Source organism: Beta vulgaris, chromosome 6 (genome assembly GCF_026745355.1).
Source record: "Beta vulgaris subsp. vulgaris cultivar EL10 chromosome 6, EL10.2, whole genome shotgun sequence".
Lineage (NCBI taxonomy): Eukaryota > Viridiplantae > Streptophyta > Magnoliopsida > Caryophyllales > Amaranthaceae > Beta > Beta vulgaris.
In genome coordinates this window covers 47,706,805-47,730,322 of record NC_079207.1, presented here as the reverse complement: position 1 = coordinate 47,730,322, position 23,518 = coordinate 47,706,805, and the positions used below count along the sequence as shown (strand labels likewise).

The 23,518-nt window shown below is 34.5% G+C and overlaps 1 protein-coding gene across 2 annotated transcripts; it reads left to right on the top strand.

The window, feature by feature from the left end:
- The first annotated feature begins 4,053 nt into the window (after nt 1–4,053).
- Nucleotides 4,054–23,012, top strand: LOC104896712 (protein EI24 homolog). Of its 2 annotated transcripts, none has more exons than XM_010683481.4 (11): nt 4,054–4,303; nt 4,389–4,454; nt 9,253–9,403; nt 10,234–10,286; nt 13,334–13,462; nt 17,681–17,744; nt 17,900–17,964; nt 18,069–18,151; nt 19,700–19,776; nt 20,478–20,593; nt 22,544–23,012. In XM_010683481.4, the coding sequence occupies exons 1-11, from the start codon at nt 4,179–4,181 to the stop codon at nt 22,608–22,610; spliced, it is 996 nt and encodes a 331-aa protein (XP_010681783.2). In that variant the 5' UTR covers nt 4,054–4,178; the 3' UTR covers nt 22,611–23,012. The 2 variants fall into 2 exon arrangements, with proteins under 2 accessions (XP_010681783.2, XP_010681782.2); XM_010683480.4 differs by having other exon boundaries at nt 4,056–4,303; nt 17,900–17,985.
- The last annotated feature ends 506 nt before the right edge of the window (nt 23,013–23,518 follow it).

Here is a 23,518-nt window from a genome sequence, read left to right as displayed (position 1 = left end):
ACTTGGGTCGGAATAAATCGGCTTTCGGAATGACTTGGGTCGGAATATATCGGCTTTCGGAATGACTTGGGTCGGAATAAATCGACTATCAATAGGATTTGGGCCGGGTGAAGTCTCAAACCGGCGGCATATCGACTTGGGTCGGAACAAATTAACATCGGGTGCGATTGGTTCGGCTTAAGGTCTTAAGCGACTTTCAGAATAACTTATGTGGAATTTGTTATACAATAATACATCAATATAAGTATACTGTTATGCTATAGTTCACATAAATGACTATAATCAAAACATTTAATTGATCGAGTAACAGTTGTATAAGTAATATTTCAAGAACAAGAAGTATAGTTTCATAAGTAGTGACCTTAATTAGAGCAATATAACTAGTATAACTATTTATCGATTAACATTTGTGTTTATTAAAACATTCAAGATAATATTTCAAGTATATATATGTATATATATGATTGGTTTATCTGTTTAATAATACGAATATATTTTTTTCCCTAATTAATTTACCGATAAATGAGACAATGAGATATTTATAATAATACTAATTTCTAAAGTTGCTAAACTAATAATATTAGAATTAGAAATTAAGAATATTCAAATCAAAATAATATCAATATACAATACTAGTTTATTAGTAGTTTAGGCCATTGATTTTAGAAAGATGAAAATACAATCATTGATTAAGTTAGTAATCCATGTGCTTGGTCACTCTCAATTCTCATTGGTCAAAAAATAGTGTCATGGATTATTAATGAATACCACTGATTTGAGAAAGATCAAAATCCAACCATTGATTAAGTTGGGATAAAAAAGAATTTTAAAAAAATAACAAAGTTCCTTACCAAACCATCCAAATCTTCATTAACCTCAACCGTTCAATATCCAAGGACTCTTATTCAATCTCAAACATCAAATATAAAATGAAACCCTAACCCCCTTTATTTTCAGAACCCTCACCTATCCTCTTTCTTCTCTGGCAGCTCCTCCCAACATCATGTTTTCTGACATTTTGCTCAATGCCAAACGATAATCTAATTCGAGTAAAATTATATATTCAATCTTTATTCTATAATTATAATTTAAATCAGGTGGTATTTTACTACATTGTCTCCTCTTCAACTTTATTAATTTACCCATTACATGAGTTTAGTCCACTGGTTAGAACCTCTCTCTTGAGTTTTTAGTAAAATAATGTGGCGCATCATAAATTTGACGTATGAGTGACCCACAATCTCTATTAGGCTTGATTTTTCTTTAATTTTCAGTCGAGTCAACTTCCAACTCCTTTTCGTTAGAGAATATGCCAGTTAGATATTAGGTAAATTTTCTACCCCTAAATTTACCCTTTAGTTTAAATTTGATTTGGTTTTGTGTTGTTTCTTTTTGTAATTATCTCAAAATGCAACTTCAAGATCCATGAAAGGTTGTTTTACTCTGTCTAGGTTTAAGTATGTGTTTTCCTTTAAAATATTTTACAGATTAACATTAACATGTTTTTTTTGTTTAGTAAGCAAAAACCCAGTCCCTAATCTTAATAAGACTTTGAACAGTAGCTTATCAACCATAAGTAGAAATTGTTATGATTCCACTAACCATATTGGAGGAGGTAATCCTTGGACTGGGTTGATGATTATGAATTGTTTTCTAGAGTGGAGTAGAGTAGTTCTTTTGTTTTCATTTCAGTTCATTTTATTTGCGTTTGTTAGTTTATTTTGTTTTTATGGCTTAATTTCTTGTTTATGTGTTTCTTTTAGGTTTGTTCTGTAAACTTTCCCATCTGTTGGCTTTATTTGTTCTAAGCGGTTGTGCCCCTTTCTAAAAAAAAAAAACAGTTTCACCTGAGTTGCAATGATACGTTCAGTTGTAGGGTTGTGATTTAGTATTGATGAGGACTTCAATTTAGTCAGCAGATGAGCAGATTATAACTTCTCACTTGATTTTAAACATATTTTCATTCAGTTCATAAAATTGTAAACAAGTACATTAGTAAATAATAGAGTATTTGAGATTATATCAACCATAAAACGTATGTTAAAAAAATACAATACAAAAATAATTGTATTCTTAAAACACCCTAAAATAAGTACATGGTATTTAAAGTTTAATCATTAAATTGAGAATATAATATATAAAATTTTATTTATTATTAAAAATAAGCAATTTGTTAACTTTGGATTATTGGGTTACTAAAGAAATTTTATAATCGACCACTCTCGATTCGGAACAGGTTGGGTCTGGGTCACATGTGGTTTCACCCGTGGGTTGACCCAGTTTTTGACACCTCTAGGGTCGGGTTTACTTGGGTCATAATGGTGTTGGGTCGGGTTTACTTGGGTCGGGTTTATTTGGGTTGGGTGGTAACTGGGTTGGATCGAAATTGGGTTAGGTCGAAATCGGGTTGGGTCATAACTGGGTTGGGTCAGAACTGGGTCGGTGATAGCTGGATTGGGTGGTAACTGGGTTGGGTTATAACTGGGTGGGTTTAACTGGGTCATTGGTGGGTGAAGTTGGGTGCGGGTTATTTTGGGTCAGAAACAGGTTGGGTCTGGGTCGTTGTTCACGGGTGCAACTGGGTACGGGTCAAACTGGGTCGGCCCAATTCAGGTTGGGTTACCAATTCCACAGGTTAAATTGGGCACGGGTGAACGTTGGGTCGGAATGGATCGGCTTTCCAACCGACCACTCTCGGCTCGGAACAGGTTGGATCTGGGTCGCATGCGGGTTCACCCGTAGGTCAGCCCAATTTTTGACACCTCTAATCCCAGGTTAGGGTTCAGTAAGGTTTGAGAACTGATCCTTATAGGTCGAACCAAGTTCAAGTTATGTCAATATCAAGTTGAACAAGGCTAGATATGTTTCTGACATCACTACCCTCAACAACTGCCACTACTACAATAGGTCAATAGCTAACAACTATTAAACCGCTAATTTTACCAAATATGCACTATATTATATTCCTACGAGTTTTGAATTAGGGTCTGTTCTCCCCAACTTATTTTCAGTTTAGTTCAGTTCAGTTCATTCAGTTCAGTTCGGCTCCCATCAGTTCAGTTCAGTTCAGTTCAGCTCCCATCAGTTCAGTTCAGTTCAATTCAGTTCGGTTCCAATCAGTTCAGTTCAGTTCGGTTCAGTTCAGCTCCATTCTTTTATAACCATTTTGTTAAATTTTATTATTATGTTGGTATAATTTATTTTACTAATTACTCTTATTATTATTATTATTATTATTATTATTATTGTTATTATTGTTATTGTTATTTTCATTATTATTATTATTATTATTATTATTATTATTATTATTATTTAAATATATATCATTACTATTAAGTATTATCATTATTATTATTATTATTATTATTATTATTATTGTTGTTGTTGTTGTTGTTGTTGTTGTTTCTATATATTATTTTGTTTATTATAGCTTTACTCATTGTTATTACTATTATTATTAGGAGGAACATGGTTTAGGTCAAAGCACAAATAAACCCACTTTTTTTAGCCCATAAACCAATCAAATCCCGTCAAGACGGTTTACAATGTAATTTTCGCGGTCCAACCCAATTATTATTTTTATTACTAAATACTTTTATATTATTAAATCTAATTATTAAAATAGTAATATTAATTTACTTCTTAGATATTATTGTTATTATATATCATCATCATTATTTTCATTAATTATTATTATTATTAATTTATGATTATTAATATTATTTATTTATAACTATCATTTAAAAATATCCAAAATACTATTATTATTATTATTATTCATTATTATTAGTTATCATTATAATTATTATTTAATATTCATATTATTATTGTTTAAAATATTATTTATATATTTATTACATTTTTTCAATTTAATTCAATTTAATTTAATTTAATTCAATTCAACTCAATTTAATTTAATTTAATTCAATTCAATTCAGTTCAGTTCAGTTCAGTTCAGCTCCAATAATTTCAGTTCAGCTCCAATAAGTTCAGTTCAGTTCAGTTCAGCTGTTTTATGCCGAAGAGAAGACCTTAGTCTAAACACGAGTTTAAACCTCTACAAGTCTGCGACGGAGGAACTAAAATTGTCCACAACCAGAAAGAGAAAGTATACGTCAATTTGGTTCAAAATCTGTTGACGGCTTCTACTCCCTCTTCTCCTTCTCTATCACCATCACATGGCAAGCACCAGTCCACCAATCACAACAACTACAATCGCAAAACTGAAGCAAGGATCACTTCTATGGTGTTATGGTTTCAAAGAGGCATGTTGCCTTCACAGGGTCGTTATCTTGTGTTACAGGTTTCATCTCTTTCTATCTCCCCCCTTTTTTTTTTTGGAATTTTCATTTGCCGAAGATTATGTATTTATTTATCTTATGTTGCAGGTCCAGAGACCTCTTAATCCGAACTGGTCAATGTTCCCTCTTTAACGGATTCATTTTTCTGGGCAGGTAATCATAATTTAACTTCCCCTTTATTCCTTTCTGTATCTGACATATAGATAATTCTTTTTAATGTCACTCCAATTTGAATCTTGTTTACTGTTTCAAATTTATGGGGGGTAATTTTCTTAAGAGCAAAGTGAACCGTTAATTTTTGTTTATGTTTAAAATTCTTTGGCAATTATAGGAATCTAATTTTAGTGCTATAACTAGTTTTTTTCCGGAGCAATGCCTCGGGTCAGTTACAATAAACAAATATTATTATTTTTAAATTTCAGTTTATTTGGCTACTTTTCGTATTTTTTGTCCATTAAGAAATAGAAAAATTCAAGTCACAACGTGATAAAGTAAAAAAATTTGCAAGGTTTGAGTTTGAAAACAACACCTTAAAAGGAATTGTGACATCAATATACTCTTGTAAGTTACGTAATAAGAGTGTTTGATATGTATATTAAGTCTTTTTAGTTAATTATAATTATTACAAGACTTTTGTCATATTTTATTTGAAACATTAGACAACAAAGTCATAGTGTATTGATAGTTAACCTCTTATTTTTCATTTCAAAAGTCATGTGTTCGATACTTTGCACTTACACATTTTTTCTAAAGTGAGTAGTACACATAGATATAGAACATTTGCATTAGAAAGTTCAGCAGAGTGCCACGTGACACATAGACTTTCTTTCGCATGCCTTTTAATATATATGTATAGATGATTGGGAAGAAATTGTGTCTTATGGCTGTTTGAACACCTTTTCGTTGAGGGGGCTAATTTTGAGGGCGATGCCGATATGATTCCAATAGTTGTTGGCGTTTCAGGAATTTAGTTTAAGTGCCAACATGATTGGGAACTTTTAACGTCTTATTGATTTTGGAACACCTTTCTGTAGTTTTGAGGGGACCGGTGAGATGATTTCTGTAAAGATTGGTATCAGAGGAACTTAGTTTTGTGTGCTTTAATGATTGGGAAGAAATTCCGTCCTGGCTTTTCTAGCACCTTTGTGTTGAGGAGGTTAATTTGAAGGGAATGACGAGATGATTCTTATAATGATTGGCATATGGATAATTGTGGAGGCATAATAAGCTAGCTTTCTTTAAATGAAGAGATTTGGGAATCTATTTGAAGGAAAATTTCACTTGGAAGATGGAAGCTCCTTATAGAACAATTTCTTTGCATGAGCAGGTGCCGAAGGGAAGTTCCCAACTGAGGATGTTCTTATAAAAGGGGATATTTTTATTGCAAAGCATTATAGTTTGTGTCGGGAGGAGGAAGAGTTTGTCGATCTTCTTTTACTCTTCAGTCTTTTAGTTCTTCTCTTGGGCAATTTCCATTAACCCCTTGTCTAGATAGATGTGGGTGCAAATGTGATATGTGAAAGATGCTCTTGTAACTTGGAAAATAAGGATGAAGCAGGCTTTGCTGGGTAAAGTACGGAAGATTGTTTGGCAATTAGGCGGTGCATTGTAAAGAAAGAAATGAACAGAGTAATGAGGGTAGCCCTTCCCTGTAGCGATGTTTAAGCTCTTCTTTTCAGGTTATCGTATAGCTTTAGTCAATTGATACCTTTTGCTCAATGTTAAGACAATTTGTTTTGGTTTCCCCTTGATTTTGTAGATAAGTTGTTTAAAAGTTGTTTTCAGGCTCGGTATATTTCTCCTTTAAGCCTTGTATTGTATAAGGATACACGTCCTCTGGTGTTCCTTGTAATATATATGTATTTTTTGCTTATAGTCAACGATAAACCTTAATTCATTAAAATCGATTGGAGACCCAAAACTCTGTAGCAGCTCAATATGACTCCATGTGAACCCCGCTGAAATGGCCCATTTGTAGCTCCTATTTGGAGTAGGTCATACTGATGTTTATTGTCATTTTGCTTATTATACATCCATAAAGGTTTCGTATGGTCATTTAGGGTCAAAATTAGGTCATGCAATTAGAGGTACAATTTAAGTTTGATGGCTTGGTGAATTAGTTGAGATCAAGTCATTGGGAAACTTTTTCATCCTCTTAATCACTCTGTAATTGTGACAAAAAGAAAATGCAAACAAAAGCTGTAAAAGTGACATAAACACCTAAAAATTGATACAAGTTACCTTGGAAAATGATCAAGCCCTCAACATAAGCTAGAGATGATCACTTTCTGGCTATGTCGTACTTGTTGGCTTGCCTTCCTTCTTTGTAGTTGGGACTACAAGCACTTTCGTCCCACAAGAACTAAGGCACGCATGAAAAGTGGCGTCGCTCGAATCAATTTGAGGTGTAGGAGGCTTAGGATGTTAGGATCCGGTCGGGAAAGCAACGACTTGGACCCCACACGCTCCTTGCCGACCAAAATTGAATACTCATTATCACGACGATGATGAATAACATGGCGATCGGACTACCATGGGCATCCTAACCACAGAGAACAACCAGTCATGGGCACCACATCACACCATATTTGGTCCGCTTAACCACCAATACGAAAAGAAATGATAGCACATTTCTTAACTTAAATGCCGCTGTCGTTGCTTTGCCAACTTATTTTATACGGCCTTAGTGATCTTGTGTAGTTAGCTTTGTGAATCAGGCGACACCATTAGTGCAAGAACCTGAATCAATAATGAAAGAACAAGAAGTATTGTTTAAAACAACGAGATTTAAAGAGGGTTTCCCTTTACCGTGTCTATGTTTTTCATGTGTGTGACAAACAAAGTCTTGTGCAAGATCCAGTTCCTTGGCTCTTCTTCTGGAATGCTTGTAGCATTTCTTGCTTGAACATCTTCTCTTTGGTATTTCCTCCATTTTTCGAGTCATAAACACACTGTTCTCCCATGGAAACAAACATGTGGTTTTGACATTGTTTAGCAAGATGTCCTTAGCCTTGGCACTTGAAGCAAATTCTCTTTTATAGCTTTTGTGTCCATAGTACCTTGCATGGACAATTGAACATGAAGTCTTCCACTATTGACGCCTCAATCTGCTACAATTCAGTATGCAAATCAATATAGAACTCAGGGCTAAGGGTGTTGTATATATTGAAGTATCGACCTCTAGAGTAGAGGACCAAATACAACCCACAATGCTTTCGAGAGGATTGTGGAGTTCTTCCAATGAGTGACTCTCTTTCTACTATATTTTTGGATGCCTACAAAAATATCAAACCTTCCTATTTATAGCCCTATACTGGACCCAACACTAACAACCTCCTGCTCATATTCTCCACTACTGACAGACTAGCTGAGTCATCATTACAGATTTTACTTTATTTAATTACAGCCTATGAAATCCCCCTTCTGCGCTTCTTAGTTCTTTCTATCCCTCCTAGAATATGTGAACCTGATGGGAGGACGTGTAGGAGATGTTTCACAATCATCTTCCGTTTCTCCAAAGATTCAGCTAAAAGAAGCTGGCTCCCCTTTGACGTACAAATTGTTAAGAAACCTCATTTTTGGCATTCTTTTGTTGTCGCTCGACCTTACTGTTCAAAGAACAAGCCTCATGGAATGAGTTATAGGGTTGCAACTCAACCTGGTGAAATAGGCGTATTAAGGCCAATTAAGAATTTGGCAGTTTTTTGTTCATGCTCATCCTTACAACTAAAACCATGTATAGACGTTCAAGACTTCAAGTTCCTTGATGTGTCTCCACAGTAAGGGGATTTTGTTGCAAAGTGTGAGCTTTTGAAACAAATCTTGTTTGTGTTTCGCTAAACAATTTATTTATGAAGGTTTGCCTTTAAGGTACATCCAAGTTTCCAGGCTTGCGTTGTGTTCCCTCGTGTGACTGGTTTTCTGGGCATCAAAACCATAGGGAAGCACACCTAGAATTTTGGAAAGTTTGACTGTAGCATAAGAGAAGCACTTAGCATCATCAATGCTCTTGCTCGTGAAATACGCTCCACCTTCCATTCCCAATATAGATTGACTTCGAGGTCAAGAGTGAAGAATATCATCTAACTCTGAAATATCAGTGAGTTTTATCATCTGTTTGTGTACCTTCATTGCTGAACGGCCCACCAGTAGTTTTCTCTTTCAAACTATACACTTTAGCACTTAGAAGATTGATAGAAGCAATCGTTTTGGCATTTTAGAAGCTACGCTAAGGACCGAGATTAGGAATGAATTCCTATTGATCTGAGACTTTTTAGTAAAAATCACAAAAATATTGTTCTTTCTTTGTTTCACATCATATGTGCTGTAATTTAAGGATCGCATGCTGTAAAAGTGATATTTATATTCTGCTTATGTTTTTGTTCCATCCTTAGATTGTTTTTTTTAATCTGGAGAGGGTAGTTTGTGTTCACATAGCATGAATTTCTGGAAGCTATCCTGGTGGAGCATTGTTGGTTTGTCTTTTAGTTTGAGGAGAAAATTTTATACCTCCCTTGTCCATTCTACGTTGATCTATTACTTCCCAACTCCTGGCTAGAGGAAATCGACATCAATAATGAAGTTATTTGAATGGAATTGAATTAGATTTCCCGTTGGTGGTTGTAGTATGGTTATACAGGATAGTGCTTATGAAGTATTGTTTAGAATATATAAGTATGTATCAAACTATCAATGCATGTATGCATCCACAAGTGGTGGAGAAGTTAAATATATAAAGGACATTTTTGATTGGTGACTTCTAATGCATTATGCCATGATTGTTTAAGCAGCTTTTTGTAATTGATATCAACTGTTGTTTGCAGTTCTTTTCGATGGCCTTTTTTTCCTAATATATCATTAATATATAATGTTGCTTGTTCTAGAATTGCCTATATAGTTACACTCATGTTGCAATATTAGTGAAATGTTTCATCTATGTTCTTAATTGCAGTGTATCTATTCTGAAATTATTTCTCTTTCCCATGCTGCAATGGCTATTGCCTGATCAGTGCCCTCATATTGTATATGAAGAAGTATGCAGATATGGAGTAATTTTGAGTCTCTATTCATCACTGCGGAAACTTCTGATACAACTCATCTATGTGAGTGTGTTTCTTTTTGTAGTAACTTTCTATACCTGTAGTTGTACTGCGGCTATCTACTATTGATTTCAGCTTATTGACATAATATTGTTCAAGTTATTAAATCTTTTCATTTTCTTTCAATGAACATTGAGGTTTAGATGTGGGTATTCCTGATTTTATAAATAACTCATCCGAAGTTCACATAGCTCCACAGTTCTCTAATTGATGCTTTATCCTTGAGAAGCATGGTTTTTTCAAAATTTTCTGGATAATAATATTCACATAAACCAAAAATTCTCTTCATTGAATTGTCAATTCTATGATTTCTATTGTGTATAATTTCTTAGTCATCACTTATTGGATAGTTGTGTTTGTTTAGATTTTCATTCCATTGACTATTTAGTATATAACCGGATATTAGGGTGTCATAACTCCTAAATCCTGCTCCTAGGACCCTTTTCTTTGTTATTACCACATTCATTATGACTTTGCTACAGTACCTTGAAATTTTTTGTGTTGTTTAGATTTTCATTCAATTGGCTATTTAGTAAATAACTGGATATTATGGTGTTCTAATCGTGCTCCTGGAACCCTTTTCTTTGCTAGTACCACATTCATTATGACTTTGTTAGATTACCTTGGAAAATTAGATATTTTCTACCTGTTTTGCTCCTTCTCCAAGGTGATTCCATTTGTTATTGTCTTCTTGACTTGACACCAGGTGGAAAATTGTTAATTGGTGCATTGCTTATGTCTTTTATTGGTCATTCATCTGAACATGCATTATATTGCTGACTTGTTTAGAACAGTATTTGAGTATAATATTTTGTTTTGACTATTTAATGCAGCTATTGTGGTTCTATCCATTGTATGTGTTCAGCGTCATACTCAGCAGTATCTGGTAACTTTTAAGTTGTTGGCCTTTTGGGTTATTATGCTTTTTTTATATCTGTATCTAAAATGTAGATTATCTCATGCTTTTCTCCATTTGCCACCTCCCATTCTTAGTCACTGATTTTTTTAACTTGTTTTTTGATAGGGAAAATTCTCTACTAGTTTAGCCCTTAGGCTAGTCTATACAATACCGGCCTGCTAAACTTCCACCTTGCCCTCAAGGTGGATGGTAGTCAGCACGAAATTCTTAGCCTTTGGAGCGATAATCACTGTCTTGCAGTCCTTCATGCGTCAAACCCAGATTTGGCTTCAGCTTGTGTTGCAGCAGTTTCTGGCACAATTCTCTCACTGGCGTGGGTGACACAGCTATGCTGAAAGAGTCCTGGAACTCATCATGAAAGGTTTTGATGGTGTGGTGTGGTGTTTTGGTGTTGTGGGATAAGTGGTGTTGGGTTTGATCTCGTGAGAGTGTAGGATGGAGGCAGGGAAAGAAGTTGGATTTACACAAAAATTGGGTAGGAACAAAAATGGTTTGTTTGGGAAATCTGGGTTTTAAACTTAGTGGGTTGGAAAAGTAGGATAGATGTGGTGCGTCCAATCTGGTAAAAAAGTACTTTTATAGTAGTACGTCTTAACTTGATGAGCTTTCACTATTTTTATTATTTTAATAATATTTGTTCTTTTCTTTTGGTGGAGCATCAATATCTATAATTCTTATATTAAATCCAAGGTTTTTAATCTTGGTCGCTGTCACAAATGTGGAAACGGTAGTATAATAAGAAAGCGTACTTCATTACACTGTTGTGATATACTCTTGGCTGACACGTAATGAACTTTTCATTATCTGTAAAGGCTAATAGCGGCTGTAACAGCCTTGATATCACCCATATCGACCCAATATCGGCTGTAATACTGTTCAGCAAGTTCCAAAGCCATTACAAGTTGTGGCGCGGTGCGACCTTGCTTTAAAACCATAATTAAATCCCAGACTAAAGTTCACATTTTCAGACACACCTCCACACACCCAGAAAGCGTTCTAGGCTTCTAGCTTAACATGGATGGTGTGTATCCCGAGCCAGCTTAACTACCCATTAAAGCAGGCAGCATTCTCTGTCCCCTATCCTGCACCACTTATTCAAATGAATCATCTGCCATGTAACAATTAGCATATCTTCTACTTCCAATCAATTAGGCTTAAGTGGCTCCTTCCCCGACATTCATTTATACTGGTCATGTAGCAACAGGACGAGGTTGTGCATGGAATCTGATTATGAGGAATGACATACTGTTTTTATATTGACTTAGTTGTTTGCTCGGGAGCCTTTGGAGCTTTCTGTGTACAATTATTAGAAATTTAAATAAAGGAGAGTTCCCAAACTCTGCAAGACACGAGTGTATCTAGAGACCTCAATTAATAAGCTCGAAGCATAAGTGCTTATCATTTGACCGCCAGACGCTGAGAATCATAACTCGAATAATAAAAATTATAAAATGTTAAATCCAGATGAAATGTGATTTAGTGGAGCTTTTCACGTAAATTTGCATAACCTTAAAACTTAAAGGGGGGTCGGGCGTCATTCACACGTCATGATCAAACATTGTGCTAAATCTGATGGCCCACACATGTGTAAAGTATATGAGCCCAACAATTTTGACTGTTGCATACTTGCATTTTGTTATGCAAAAACATCATTTAAGAAAGTTACCCAATATTACTTTTAACTTGCAGAATTTACCATACCCAATAATTAATAGGTCCACTTATATATTAATCTTGATAAGTTCCTTTGCTATTGCATCACTGCATATGTTTACTTGCACTTTAAAGGGGATCAAAGATATCTATTGTGATTTACAGTTTCTTAAAGGGGTTGCCAGACAGAAAGGGGAGTGATATCATATGATAAATGTACCCAGTCTCCATTCTGAAAGTTGCATGAGTGACAAAAAAGAGGCTTCTGGCATTTAATAATTAAACTAAATTTTGATTCCATATCTCTACTTGTCTACATTGAAAGGTAATATCTGTTTATAAGTGGACTATTCCGCAAGGATGGATATGGATATAGCCTTTGTATTTTCTCATCATGGTTTATATTGTATGTGTTTTTTTTCCATGAAAAGAACTTCATTCCTCATCTTTCATATTATGCGCAGTAAAATTCTATTATTTCTTATGCTGGACTGTTGCTTCACATGATTCAAACTAGTTTAGCCTTTGCCTGAGTGTAAATGCTCCATAATTGATTTCCGTAATGACGAACTCTTCTCTTTCTAGATAGAGGGATGTCATTTGATATGTAGGAATCTTAATTAGGCCCCATAGCAATAGGGGTGCAAGAAGGCTTCTCATTCTCCAGGTAGATTTCGTCTAGTAGGGTTTTGTTCCATGGTAATAGGATATTCATATAGAGGGGTTAAAAGCTGTGTGGTTCTGATGGTGATATCTCTGTGTTATTTTCTTATAGATTGTCAAGATTTGTTTTGACAATCATGCGATTGACTATTTTTTGTCCTTTAGCTGCATATTTGAGCCTACTATTTCTATAACTTGTTTCAGTGCGGACGTCTGGATTCTGGAGAGTGGGGGAGGCAAGGGGGAGTGAGGGATCAATTTTTCTGCCCTCATTACTGAACTAGTAGATTTCCTAAAGTTGGAAAGATATGAAGGGAAATGTTTTCTTTTCCCTCCCCCCTTCCTATGCTTTCTTTTCTCTTCTCTCTCCATCGAGTGTCTTTCTTATCCAATTGAGTATTGGGCCCTTTGTTTCTTCTCTCTCTCTTTCTCTACTTCACTTTTTTTGGACATCTTATCATCGTAATTGACATTCGTAACTAATTGCATGTATGCACATTAAATCCTTGACAAATTAGTTGATTTAGTGATGTGCACAAGGTTGGGGTGCATTTTGAACTAGGCTTGGAATCTGTTGAAGTGACTGTTAAAGATTCAAAAGGATCAGAACTACTAAAAGATGTTCTAATTACTTCTATTTTTCAAGATTACTTTGGTTTTATTTTTAATTTTGAGGTTGTTGAATTGTATAAAAATAGGTACAATGATGTAGCTAAGCATGGGTTTGTTGCAATGGGGAAAGATAAGCCTCCAGCAGCAGTGATGACTGGTGAAAAAGAGGCATCAATCACGCAAACTGGTTCCGACAAACCTGCTGGCCTGGGAGGGTAAATTTCAAACTCTGTTACTATTTACTTCTAATTATTCACTGAATTAGTTTTCCCCTTTTTTTTTTTTAATTCCCTTTTTTTTTGCTGAATTGGTCTTTGTAGGTTAAAAATTTCAGTTATTCTCTTACTTAAAAATGGATTGCTGATGATGTTTATAATCATTAGTGATTTTGGTGTTTATAATCTATAGGGACAAATCAAGTTGATGTATGTTGGGCGGTCAATAACTATGGGTGTCTAATGATTAATTAAATTTTAAATGGATTTGTATATGATTGATCATACTTCTTCTAATTAATGAACAAACCTATTGTGGATTTCTTTAGTAATGCTTAATGCAAAATTTTAGTAAGTAGATCTGTGATGACATACAGAATGTAAATCCTAATATTATATGCTTTATCAAATGACATTTTTTTTGCCTTATATAGCCCATCTTTTTTCTTTCTTCTTTTCTTTGCGTGCCAAGTGGAAAAACTTTCATTACTTTTGTTACTTAGAAAGCAATTTATTACTTGCTCCATTCCATAATTCATGCAACACTTTCTATTTAAGGTCAAAGTTTATAAACTTTGGCCACAAGTAATCACACTATTAGTTTTCACATGACCATGTGCTATTTATATAGCGGTGGGAATTCGTGGTATTTGTAAAATTTGACTCTAAAAATTCAAGTGTTGCATTCTTTTGGAGCTGAGGAAGTATATTGGAAAATAAATAATGTGGGATCTTGTTAGATTCATCTCAATGTGTAGTTTTCAAATATCAAAATTTTATAATTTTTAGTAATACATAATTGAAGATATTAATGGTCAAAGTAGTGCATTGAAGACCGTAAAATAGCAAGTATTGCATTGATTATAGAACAACGGTTGTAATATTCAGGGGTTGTTTGTTGAAGTTGGGAAGTATAGCTTCTCTTGAATTTGCATTGCCCATGAAATTTCATTTCCTAGGAAGTACATTTTTTTGTTTCCATTTCCAACCAAACAACAACACATATACCTACTTCCTAGGAACTCTAATTTCCCATGAAGGTTAACCAAACAAGCTCTCAATCTTCATCTCCTCCATATCATGTGATCCATAATAAGATCGGCTATATAATTAGAGTTCAATGTTTTTGCTTTCTTATTAGAGTTCATTCATGATAAGACTTGTTGGGACTTTTTGGCACCTTAAACTTATCTGATAATTATTATGATCAATTTCCTCTTATGCGTCCAAGGAATGGAATTTGGATCTTCCATAAATATCGAAAGACTTTAAAATGGTGTGCATGACTTGGGTGTATGCAGATCAACAACCCAATATTTGACATGCTTTCGGCTATTCAACTCACCATGAAGTGACTTGGTCCACGTGGCTAAGCAATTGTGCTAGATAAAGTTTTGGTGAACTGAAATATGTTCCTAGGATTAATTTTGTCCATAGGACATGGTATGTAAATTTGGTCGGTTTGGAATAGTTCGATCATTTCGGGGCGGATTTCAGGCTGGCGAACCGTAATTTATCGGTTTCGAACGTATACCACGAATTTTTGGTTATAAGAAAAATTCACCCTTTTTTCTCAAATATCCCGTATTAAGGCTGGCGGGGCCAAACTAGCTGTGGAGAAAAACGGACATGGCATCAATTCAAGAGAGGAAGGAGAATTCTTAGAATTTCAAAAACGACTAGTATCGTGCTATTATTCATAATCAAATACCTAAACCCCCAAAGTGACAAATATCGTGCACCCATTTTTTCAAAAAAAAAAAAAAAAGAAAAAAGAAATTCATGCCTTCTTTACATCAACATTGGTTACTTAAAACCTCTCATCTATTAAGATTTCCCTTTCTTTTAAATTACTGTTTGATTTCAATATTGAACAGATATATCTTCATTGCATGATATTCATATGTAGTTATGTACAACAAAACTTTCATTACTAACATGATTAAAAATGAGTGAGTCATGCCATGATCATTTTTGGAAATCCATGATTGTTATCTTTTCATCTTTGGTTACACTAAATTAACAATATTGATTTAAGAATATCTCGTACGAGCTAAAAATCTAGTTACTTTATCAATACTTCAATTAATGAATAGAGCCATAATCTAGATCACATCATGAACAATGGTGGTATGAACATGTGAAATCGTCATGATTAGACATGAGAGAAGGCATGGAACAGAGAATCTAGATAAGGGTTTCTTCATTTAAAGAGCATGGAGGATATAAAAAAAGAGTTGATGATTTCCAAAATTTGAAGGTAGCCTCAACTTTGACTTTATTTATTGATTAACAATGATTGGGACGATGCTAATAAGTTTTTGCATGACAGACGTCATGAAGACGTTCCCTTCTTTGTCTTGAAATTTCTTGCTACATATATGTACCTTTGAGGATTTTGGCTTTTAATTTATCACGGGTACAAACAATGTGAATTTTATATAGAGTTTTGAAGAACAAATCAATGTGTTATCAAGAGTCACGATGTCTGAAGAACGAAATAACATTGATTACACAACTTAATTGATTAATGAAGCAAATGAGCCTATATAATGCATCCAACATGAAATTCACTAAGGAATTGCACACATAGACCTTTAAAGAGGAAAATGTTTGAGTAACCTTTAGGGTTGCCAACCCTCTTAGACACATTAGAATAAAATATTGATATGTATGTAATAAATGAGGGGAGAAGTGATATAAAACTAATGTTTTAATGTATTCCTAACCAATGAAAATTCAATAATAAGAGGGAGGGGCAACCCTTAGGGTCACTCAATCAATCTCCCTTTAAAGAGTATTTTTTCCTCAATCATAGGGCCTATTGTCTCAAATAACACAAACTTTTTACAGTCAAAATCAATGAAAATAATTGTTCTCTATGTAGCCAATGAAACAATATATGAATCACTGATTTTCTATTCTTAGGATGAGGGATTGGGACTTTGTACAGTCAAAAATCAATGAAAATCATTGGTTAAAAGAGGGATGGGTAATCTCCTTTTGGAACCTTCGTATCTAGGTACCAGTTAATGTGCGGGAGCTAGTTTATTTAGCTTGTTGCTTAAGATAGAATCTTGTTCATCTTGGAATCTTCTTGATGGTGTTGGTCTTTTTCCTATCTATGAAAACCTTCAAAGACCTGTACCCATTCTTCTTCCTGCATGGACTGTGTCTATTTTCATGTGGGTGTCTAAATTCTGCAGTAGGGAAGCACAAATGTGGAAAACCAAATCAGAGGTCTGTTGTTTGTGTTATGTGCTTCAAGAGTGAGAAGTTAGATACATGTTTGTAAGTCGTCTGATTGCTGTTTCTCATGGTTTGGGATGCACAAAGATCACTAGGCGGGTTCTCTTGTAGTGTTTTCTGCAAAATCTTCTTTGCTCTGGTCAGGTTGCATTATGATAAACAACTAGCTGATTGTACTGGATTATAGTTGATAGCATAGTATATCGTTGATTTGATCAACTAGTACTTTTATAATTTGTATAACGATGCTTCGTAAAGTTAGCCATTAGTTCTTAGTAGTAAGTAAAAGGTATAGAAAGTGCTTGAGGTTCTATTGGTTATTGAAGGTACTATCAAATACTTGTATTTAGATATTGACCAAACGAATAATGTATTGGTTAATAGAATTAATATAATGCTGTTATTAAATATAGTCATATATTTTGAGATGTCCTTTGAGATTTCAAATGTATGCAAGTAATTGAGTCGGGTACTTGTATTCATATACTGGAAATGTAATAAAAGCAATAATTTTGTGTGATAGATTATAAGTAATAATACGAATAGTTAAAGACTAGATTTGCTTTTATCTTTTATCCAAGGAGCTATATGCAAACCACATTGTGTACCAAATATTATCGACTTCTATGCCCACAGTTCATGTTCCTTGTAACCTGAGATTTCGAATGTCCTTCAGTTTTTTTTCACAACTAAACACTCCGTCATTTCCATCTGCTTCTCCATCAAATACACAAAATTTCACTCTCTCGTAAACTGCCCCCTCCATTTCTCATGGCTTTAGTATTATTATGATGCATTAGTTTTATTTTGTATTCAGAAGATTGACATATCCTTTTTTGTCATTAGGAATTTGTTGGTTTTCATAATTAGAGTTGAAACAATATTTTGCAGTATCTTGCTGTATAACATGAGTGTCGTTTTCACATTAAGTGCCATTTGGTTGAATATCTTCCCAACTTCTGTTTCTAGGATCATGATTGGAATAGGTGAGCAGGTCTACTCTGCCCTCCTCCTCAGCTTCTTCTTTCTGGAGGTTAGACTAATTATTGCATAATGTCTTAAAGCTCTTTGTTCTGATGTGTGTGTATTTAGTATTTACTATCACTTGCATGTGAGTTAGCGATCATTATACACGTAAAAAAGACCTGCTTAAATATTGCCTTTTTTTGTTTCCTATTATAAATGCAGGTTATTGCCACTGGTTTCATACCATATGCTGGGAAAGCACTCAATTTCTTGCTTCTTTCCTGGATGTACGCTTATTACTGTTTCGAGTATGTCGTTTTGTTTCTATTTCTATTGTATCTATTATCTTTGCGTCAGTTTGGTTTTGACTCTGACGCTGCTCTTTTTGTAGGTACAAATGGAATCTTTCCGGAGTGACTCTTGACAGGAGGCTGGACTTCTTTGAATCCAATTGGGCATTTTTTGCTGGTTTTGGTAGAAATTTCCTTTTGCTTTATCTTGTTATCTCAGTCTTTTGCTTTGACGATTGTGGAAAAATAGATGATTTCGACACTCACACAAAGACACTTAGAGAAGGAATCTCATCGCATGCCAACTGCTGAAGTACCTGACTATATGTCCATCTTTTTGTTTCATATCTTAAAATTATATTGGGATTAGAGTGACAATACACACTCTCTCTCACACTCACACACTCACACACACTTGTCAAGAAGGTATATTTAACATATGGCAACTACTGAATACTTGTCCATCTTTTTATAGTTTCATGTGCTAGAATAAATATAACCAATTACAACATGACCATGTGATTGTTAGAAGAAAAATCAAAGAAAAGATACCAAGGATAGGTTCCTAGCAAATACTACGATGTACAATCATGGATTTGCAAATATAAATAATGGTTTTTCTATCTTTTTATGACAAATAAGGTAAAATAAGAGAGGTTGAGATTAAAAGAAACTGGTAAATAAATTAGCTGAACAATGCTTGCAACTTTTGAGAGCATGCATATAAAGAGAAATAAACTTTACATCTTGCAGTAGTTTTTTTTTGGAGAATTGTAAATATTGACCTTATGTTTTGCAAAATTCACTATGGTGGCAAAAAGATTAGTTAGATTTTACAAGGTGGCCCTTTGTTATTAGATAACAACTTAACATGACATTGGTGAGCAATTTCCATCAACTTCGCCATTAATAATTAGTAAAAGAAGTACAAAATTCTATATAATGACCTTGTGGTTTGTAGAAGTCTGTATGGTGCAGAATTCGCCATCATTAAACCTTCGACCTTGTTTTACTTTTCAAAAATTGGAGCAGTTATCTATGTTATGGCTGCAACCTAAGGATTAAGACAACAATGCGGGAATAAAAGCTAACGATGCAATCTGACGTTTTTACAGGATTTTCAATTATATATTAATATTCTAATTTCACGTTTGGTTCTTATACAATAATAAATGGTCACTTGGAATTTTTTTGATTCATTTTGATGTATATAAACTATGTTTACAAGGATAATGAGAACCTCGTATTTTGGACACACAAAAAAACGGTTATATGCAAATGCATGTGGACCAGTGACCTCAAGAGCTATAGCCGAAGCCAGAGCCAGATTTAGATTTCTGAATGATTCAGCTGAACTGGTTACGCTCATCGAATGAAACAAGAAAGTTATTTCTGTGACAAGTTTAAGGGATTTTATTATGCATCACTAAACAAATACTTGGTTAAAAGCACTATTTGAGTAGGCACGAAGGTGATTGTTTAAACCAAGAATTTATCATAATCTTAGAATTTGTTGACTTGTATAGTTGTATTTTAACTTGCTTCACCATGATGAGAGGAACCGTTAGTAGTATCAGTTAGATACCACTTAGTCAATAATAATTCACACAAATCTTCCACTTTCCATTGGAGACATGCTCTTGAAATAGTTTTGTCTGTACCAACAGTGATTTACAGATCTGTGTTATGAGCTTTGGAGAGGCTCTCTAAACTAGAAATTGGTCTTTTTCAGGAAGCCCGTGTGTGCTGGCAATTTTCTTTTTTCCCCCTCTGGAGAGCTATGCTGTCATGGCCACTCTTTTTCCTCTGGTATGGTATCTTGCAGTTTAATGTTTATATGGACTTCTATTCTCGAACAAAAAAGCTCTTATATTATCTATCCTCTGCTGCGTATGTGTAGAATTTTTCTTCTTTTCCAACAGTGTTGTTTGACTTAACTGCTTTGTTATTGGTCAGTGGAATTCCATTTTGATTGGTTAAAGATGAAATTGATGCAAAAACATCTGAGTTAATAAGTTTTAGAGATCATTTTTGATAAAGGCTGCATGAGAGTGGGAATTTGATGGACTTATATATACATACGAACCGAAATTTCTTAATTAGTATTGGTTTAAGCAGATTTACCAAAGCAACTATGATGGATCAGTTCTTTTTTGTGACATGCGCATGTTATTTGATGAGCGTTGAATAAATTTCATCTTGTTGAAAATTTGAGTGACATAATATATCTGGTTGGTAAATCTTTGATGGGATTAAAGAAAAGAAAACACCTGTACCTTGCTCAACAAGCTTGCACGCATGTTGTACAATGCATCACGATTTCCCTGGCCCCTACAGTGGTTGAGCTTCTGCAAATATTGTTGTTTTTTCTTTCCTTATATTGAATTACTTTGTATTTGGTTAGAAGACAAATTTTCACTTTTTTCTGGGCCTACACTTATGGTGTTGACAGATTGAATTGCAGTAAATAATGTTTTCTAATGCGCTGTTGTCAACTTTTCTCCTTGAAGTTTGTTCTGACAGCAACAGGGTCAGATGCTGATAATCTAGTAACTTCACCAAGGAAGCAGTGGCTTGGTGCAGGATTAGGAAGGGTTCCTATATTTTGTGGTGCTGATACTGTCTCGTAAGCATTCCAATTCTTATCTCGTTCACAAGTTTCAATTCTTTAAGTGTCAATCTACTTCCTTTATTTGGAAGCCTAACATAAACTGCAACATCACTTTATTTGGTAATATTTCCTCTCTATCTTTCTAGTATCGCATGGTCGCTCTTTCTGTCAGTCTGTCTCGTTCTCCTTTTCATTGGCTTCTTTAAAAAGTGTGCCAAGACGTGATGTTGCAATTATAGTGAAGAGGAGGAAGTATAAGGTATGATTATGCTCTTGGTAACAGAAAATCTTTTGGAGATATGCATCCAAGGAAAAAGAGCAGACATATGGGTATTCTGGCATGGTTAAAGTGCTAATACTAGACAACAACTGAAAGGGGTTGACTATGAGATGCTTTCTATGGATTAAAGTGTAGATACTGAAAGCATTGTCTTTCAGGTTATCTTTATTGTAAGAGTGTAATCTTCTTAACCTTAGCCTGCATTTGGCGAAGGTAAGGTAAAGTTATGAGTTTATGAGACTTTTGAAATGAATCTTTCAGAGCCAGTCCAAGGAGAATGAGTTCACATTAGCACATCCTAATCACAGTATTCGGAAAAAACCCGGGTTCTCTTTGAAAATACCACAACACAAACCCACTGTGGAGATGTGAACTACTGAAACCTCCTCCTCCTTGCTGGTTAACATACGGTGCTTTTGTCAACTTGAATTAGACCTAGATTATGCTCCCACCCGATTTCCGTACAAAACATCCTTCTCTAGGCTTAGTTGTCTTATGCATGACACCCTTATGAACCTTCTTCATCTCTTCCATTTTTTAGTTCACATTGGCTGAAGAGATACCTACTTTACTTCCACGGTTCTCCTTCATAGGACAGTTCCATAGGACTACTGTCTGTTCTATGTTTCTGTCTCTTTTCCACTTCATTTCTCGAGTCCTCTTCATCTGTCACCACTTAACTCCAAATTATAACATGTTCATAATTAATTGAATTGACTCCTTGCTGTAGGCAAACTTCTCTTTGTATTAGTATGAATGATGAAGAATAGGGAAATTGTGATTTATCCTCACCTGAAGTTGAGTTACTGAAATAGACTGCAGGTGTTTAAAGTTATGGTATAAAACCTAGTTTGTCTATTTCTTGTGTTTCTTCGACACCTTCATTTGCATGTCATGTCCTACACGACATGACACTTCGACTCTTTCATTTTAAATAAAAAGCTTGACAATTTTCTACAAAATGGACGAGTCTGACACCCGTATCCGAGTAGACATTTTGGACTCGTTTGGTTACCGTTGGAACTTAATTCCCATGGAAACTCATATTTCTGGAAAGTAATTCCCTTGTTTATTTCCTAGGAAGTGGCTTTGGGTGTTTGGTTGAGCATAGGAATTTGTAATTAACACAGGAATTTCTAATCACCGGAGGGGGGGGGGGGGGGAAGGTTGGTGATTAATTTCCTACACTTCATAGAAATTTCCATTTCCTTGGAAATCTATTTCCCATGAGTTCCCTATTTCCAGCATACCAAACAACTATCCTATTTTGTACTTCCTAGGAAATCCAAATTCCAGTAGAATTTGAGGTGAACCAAACAACCTCTTTATCTAAGTCTAAATAACAGTCTTTTTCACACTCGTTGGAAGATTACTATAATAGGTTTTGCTTGTTGATGTACATGAAAGTTATGGTTTAAACCTATGTTGCTAAGACTCGGGTACCCATGTCCGACTCGAATACGTGTTCAAGTGTCCGACTTGGCTATTATTTGGAAAATTTTCTATTTTTTAGCCCAAAACAAAGTGTCCAAGTGTCCCACCCATGTCCGAGTATCGAGGATCCGACACGGGTACTTGAGGTGAAATGAAGAGTTCGAGCAACATAGGTTTAAACCTAGTATGACTATCTATATATATTGTATTAGTTTTATGTTTTCCTATCACAATTTCTATTATTTTGGTAGGATGAAGGTCTTGTCTTTCCTTCCGCTTAGGCAACAGTTGCACAACCAAGGAGAGAAGGCACTTTAAGAAGCTCTTTAGTAATTGACTTGTGTCAAGTGATAACAGTTTATTTCAATTTGGAGGAATTTGCGAGTGGCTTTTTGTGTTCATGCTCATTCAATTATTCTTTTCCCTTACCTGCTTTACGTCGTGTAAGGTTTCCTATTATTCTTGTATTTCTAGTTTTCCCTGGGGACAGAAATTTTATTGCTCATTTGGTAAGATAGCTCAATTGTACAGGCATTCACGATAGCTTTCTTGTATAGTTTAGAGCTTTTGTGAAGCAGCAGTTGGTACCTTCTAGTTTAACGCTTTCTGGGTATTAGTTTGTTCTAATGAATACTCTTAATGCTTTAAGTTTAAACAAGACTCAGTTGAGTGACTTTCATCCATGTCTTTAGATTTATTTTATTCGTGTTATTTGTGTTTTGTGGTTTTTCTTGCGATTTGTTTTTGTGCTAACGTGAAATAACCATACAATATGGATGGACATTATTTATTCGCTGACAAATAATTATTGCCGACCATCTCCATGATATAATCGTCAACTAGTCCTGAGTCAATTATCAAATATATTATTCCATCCGTTCTATAACATATTGTCTTTGCTTTTTAGACGATTTTTAAAATATATTTTTCACCCGTAATATCTGTAATTTCGTATTAGTAAGAAAATATAAAAAGATGATAGTATGAATATACACGTTAAGGTGAACCTAACAAGATTGTACATGAATATGTTTTTTCAGATTTTAAAGTTAGACATCAAAGAGAGAAACAAACACTATATTATGGGACTTAGGGAGTATTATTTATAAATTACATGGTTGATTTATTAGCTTTTCTTAATTTTCTGCCTAGTGGTTAATGGAAAATTTTATATTATGACAAGATAAATTGTTTTCTTTTTTTTAAAAAAACATCTAAAAAATTGT

What these genes read in the sequence shown, in the direction of transcription:
- LOC104896712 (XM_010683480.4), top strand. Translation starts at nt 4,179, where the DNA reads ATGGCAAGCACCAGTCCACCAATCACAACAACTACAATCGCAAAACTG. An exon ending in AAACCTGCTGGCCTGGGAGG is followed by an intron (nt 13,463 to 17,680) that starts GTAAATTTCAAA and finishes TTCTGTTTCTAG; the next exon opens with GATCATGATTGGAATAGGTG. An exon ending in GGCATTTTTTGCTGGTTTTG is followed by an intron (nt 18,152 to 19,699) that starts GTAGAAATTTCC and finishes GGTCTTTTTCAG; the next exon opens with GAAGCCCGTGTGTGCTGGCA.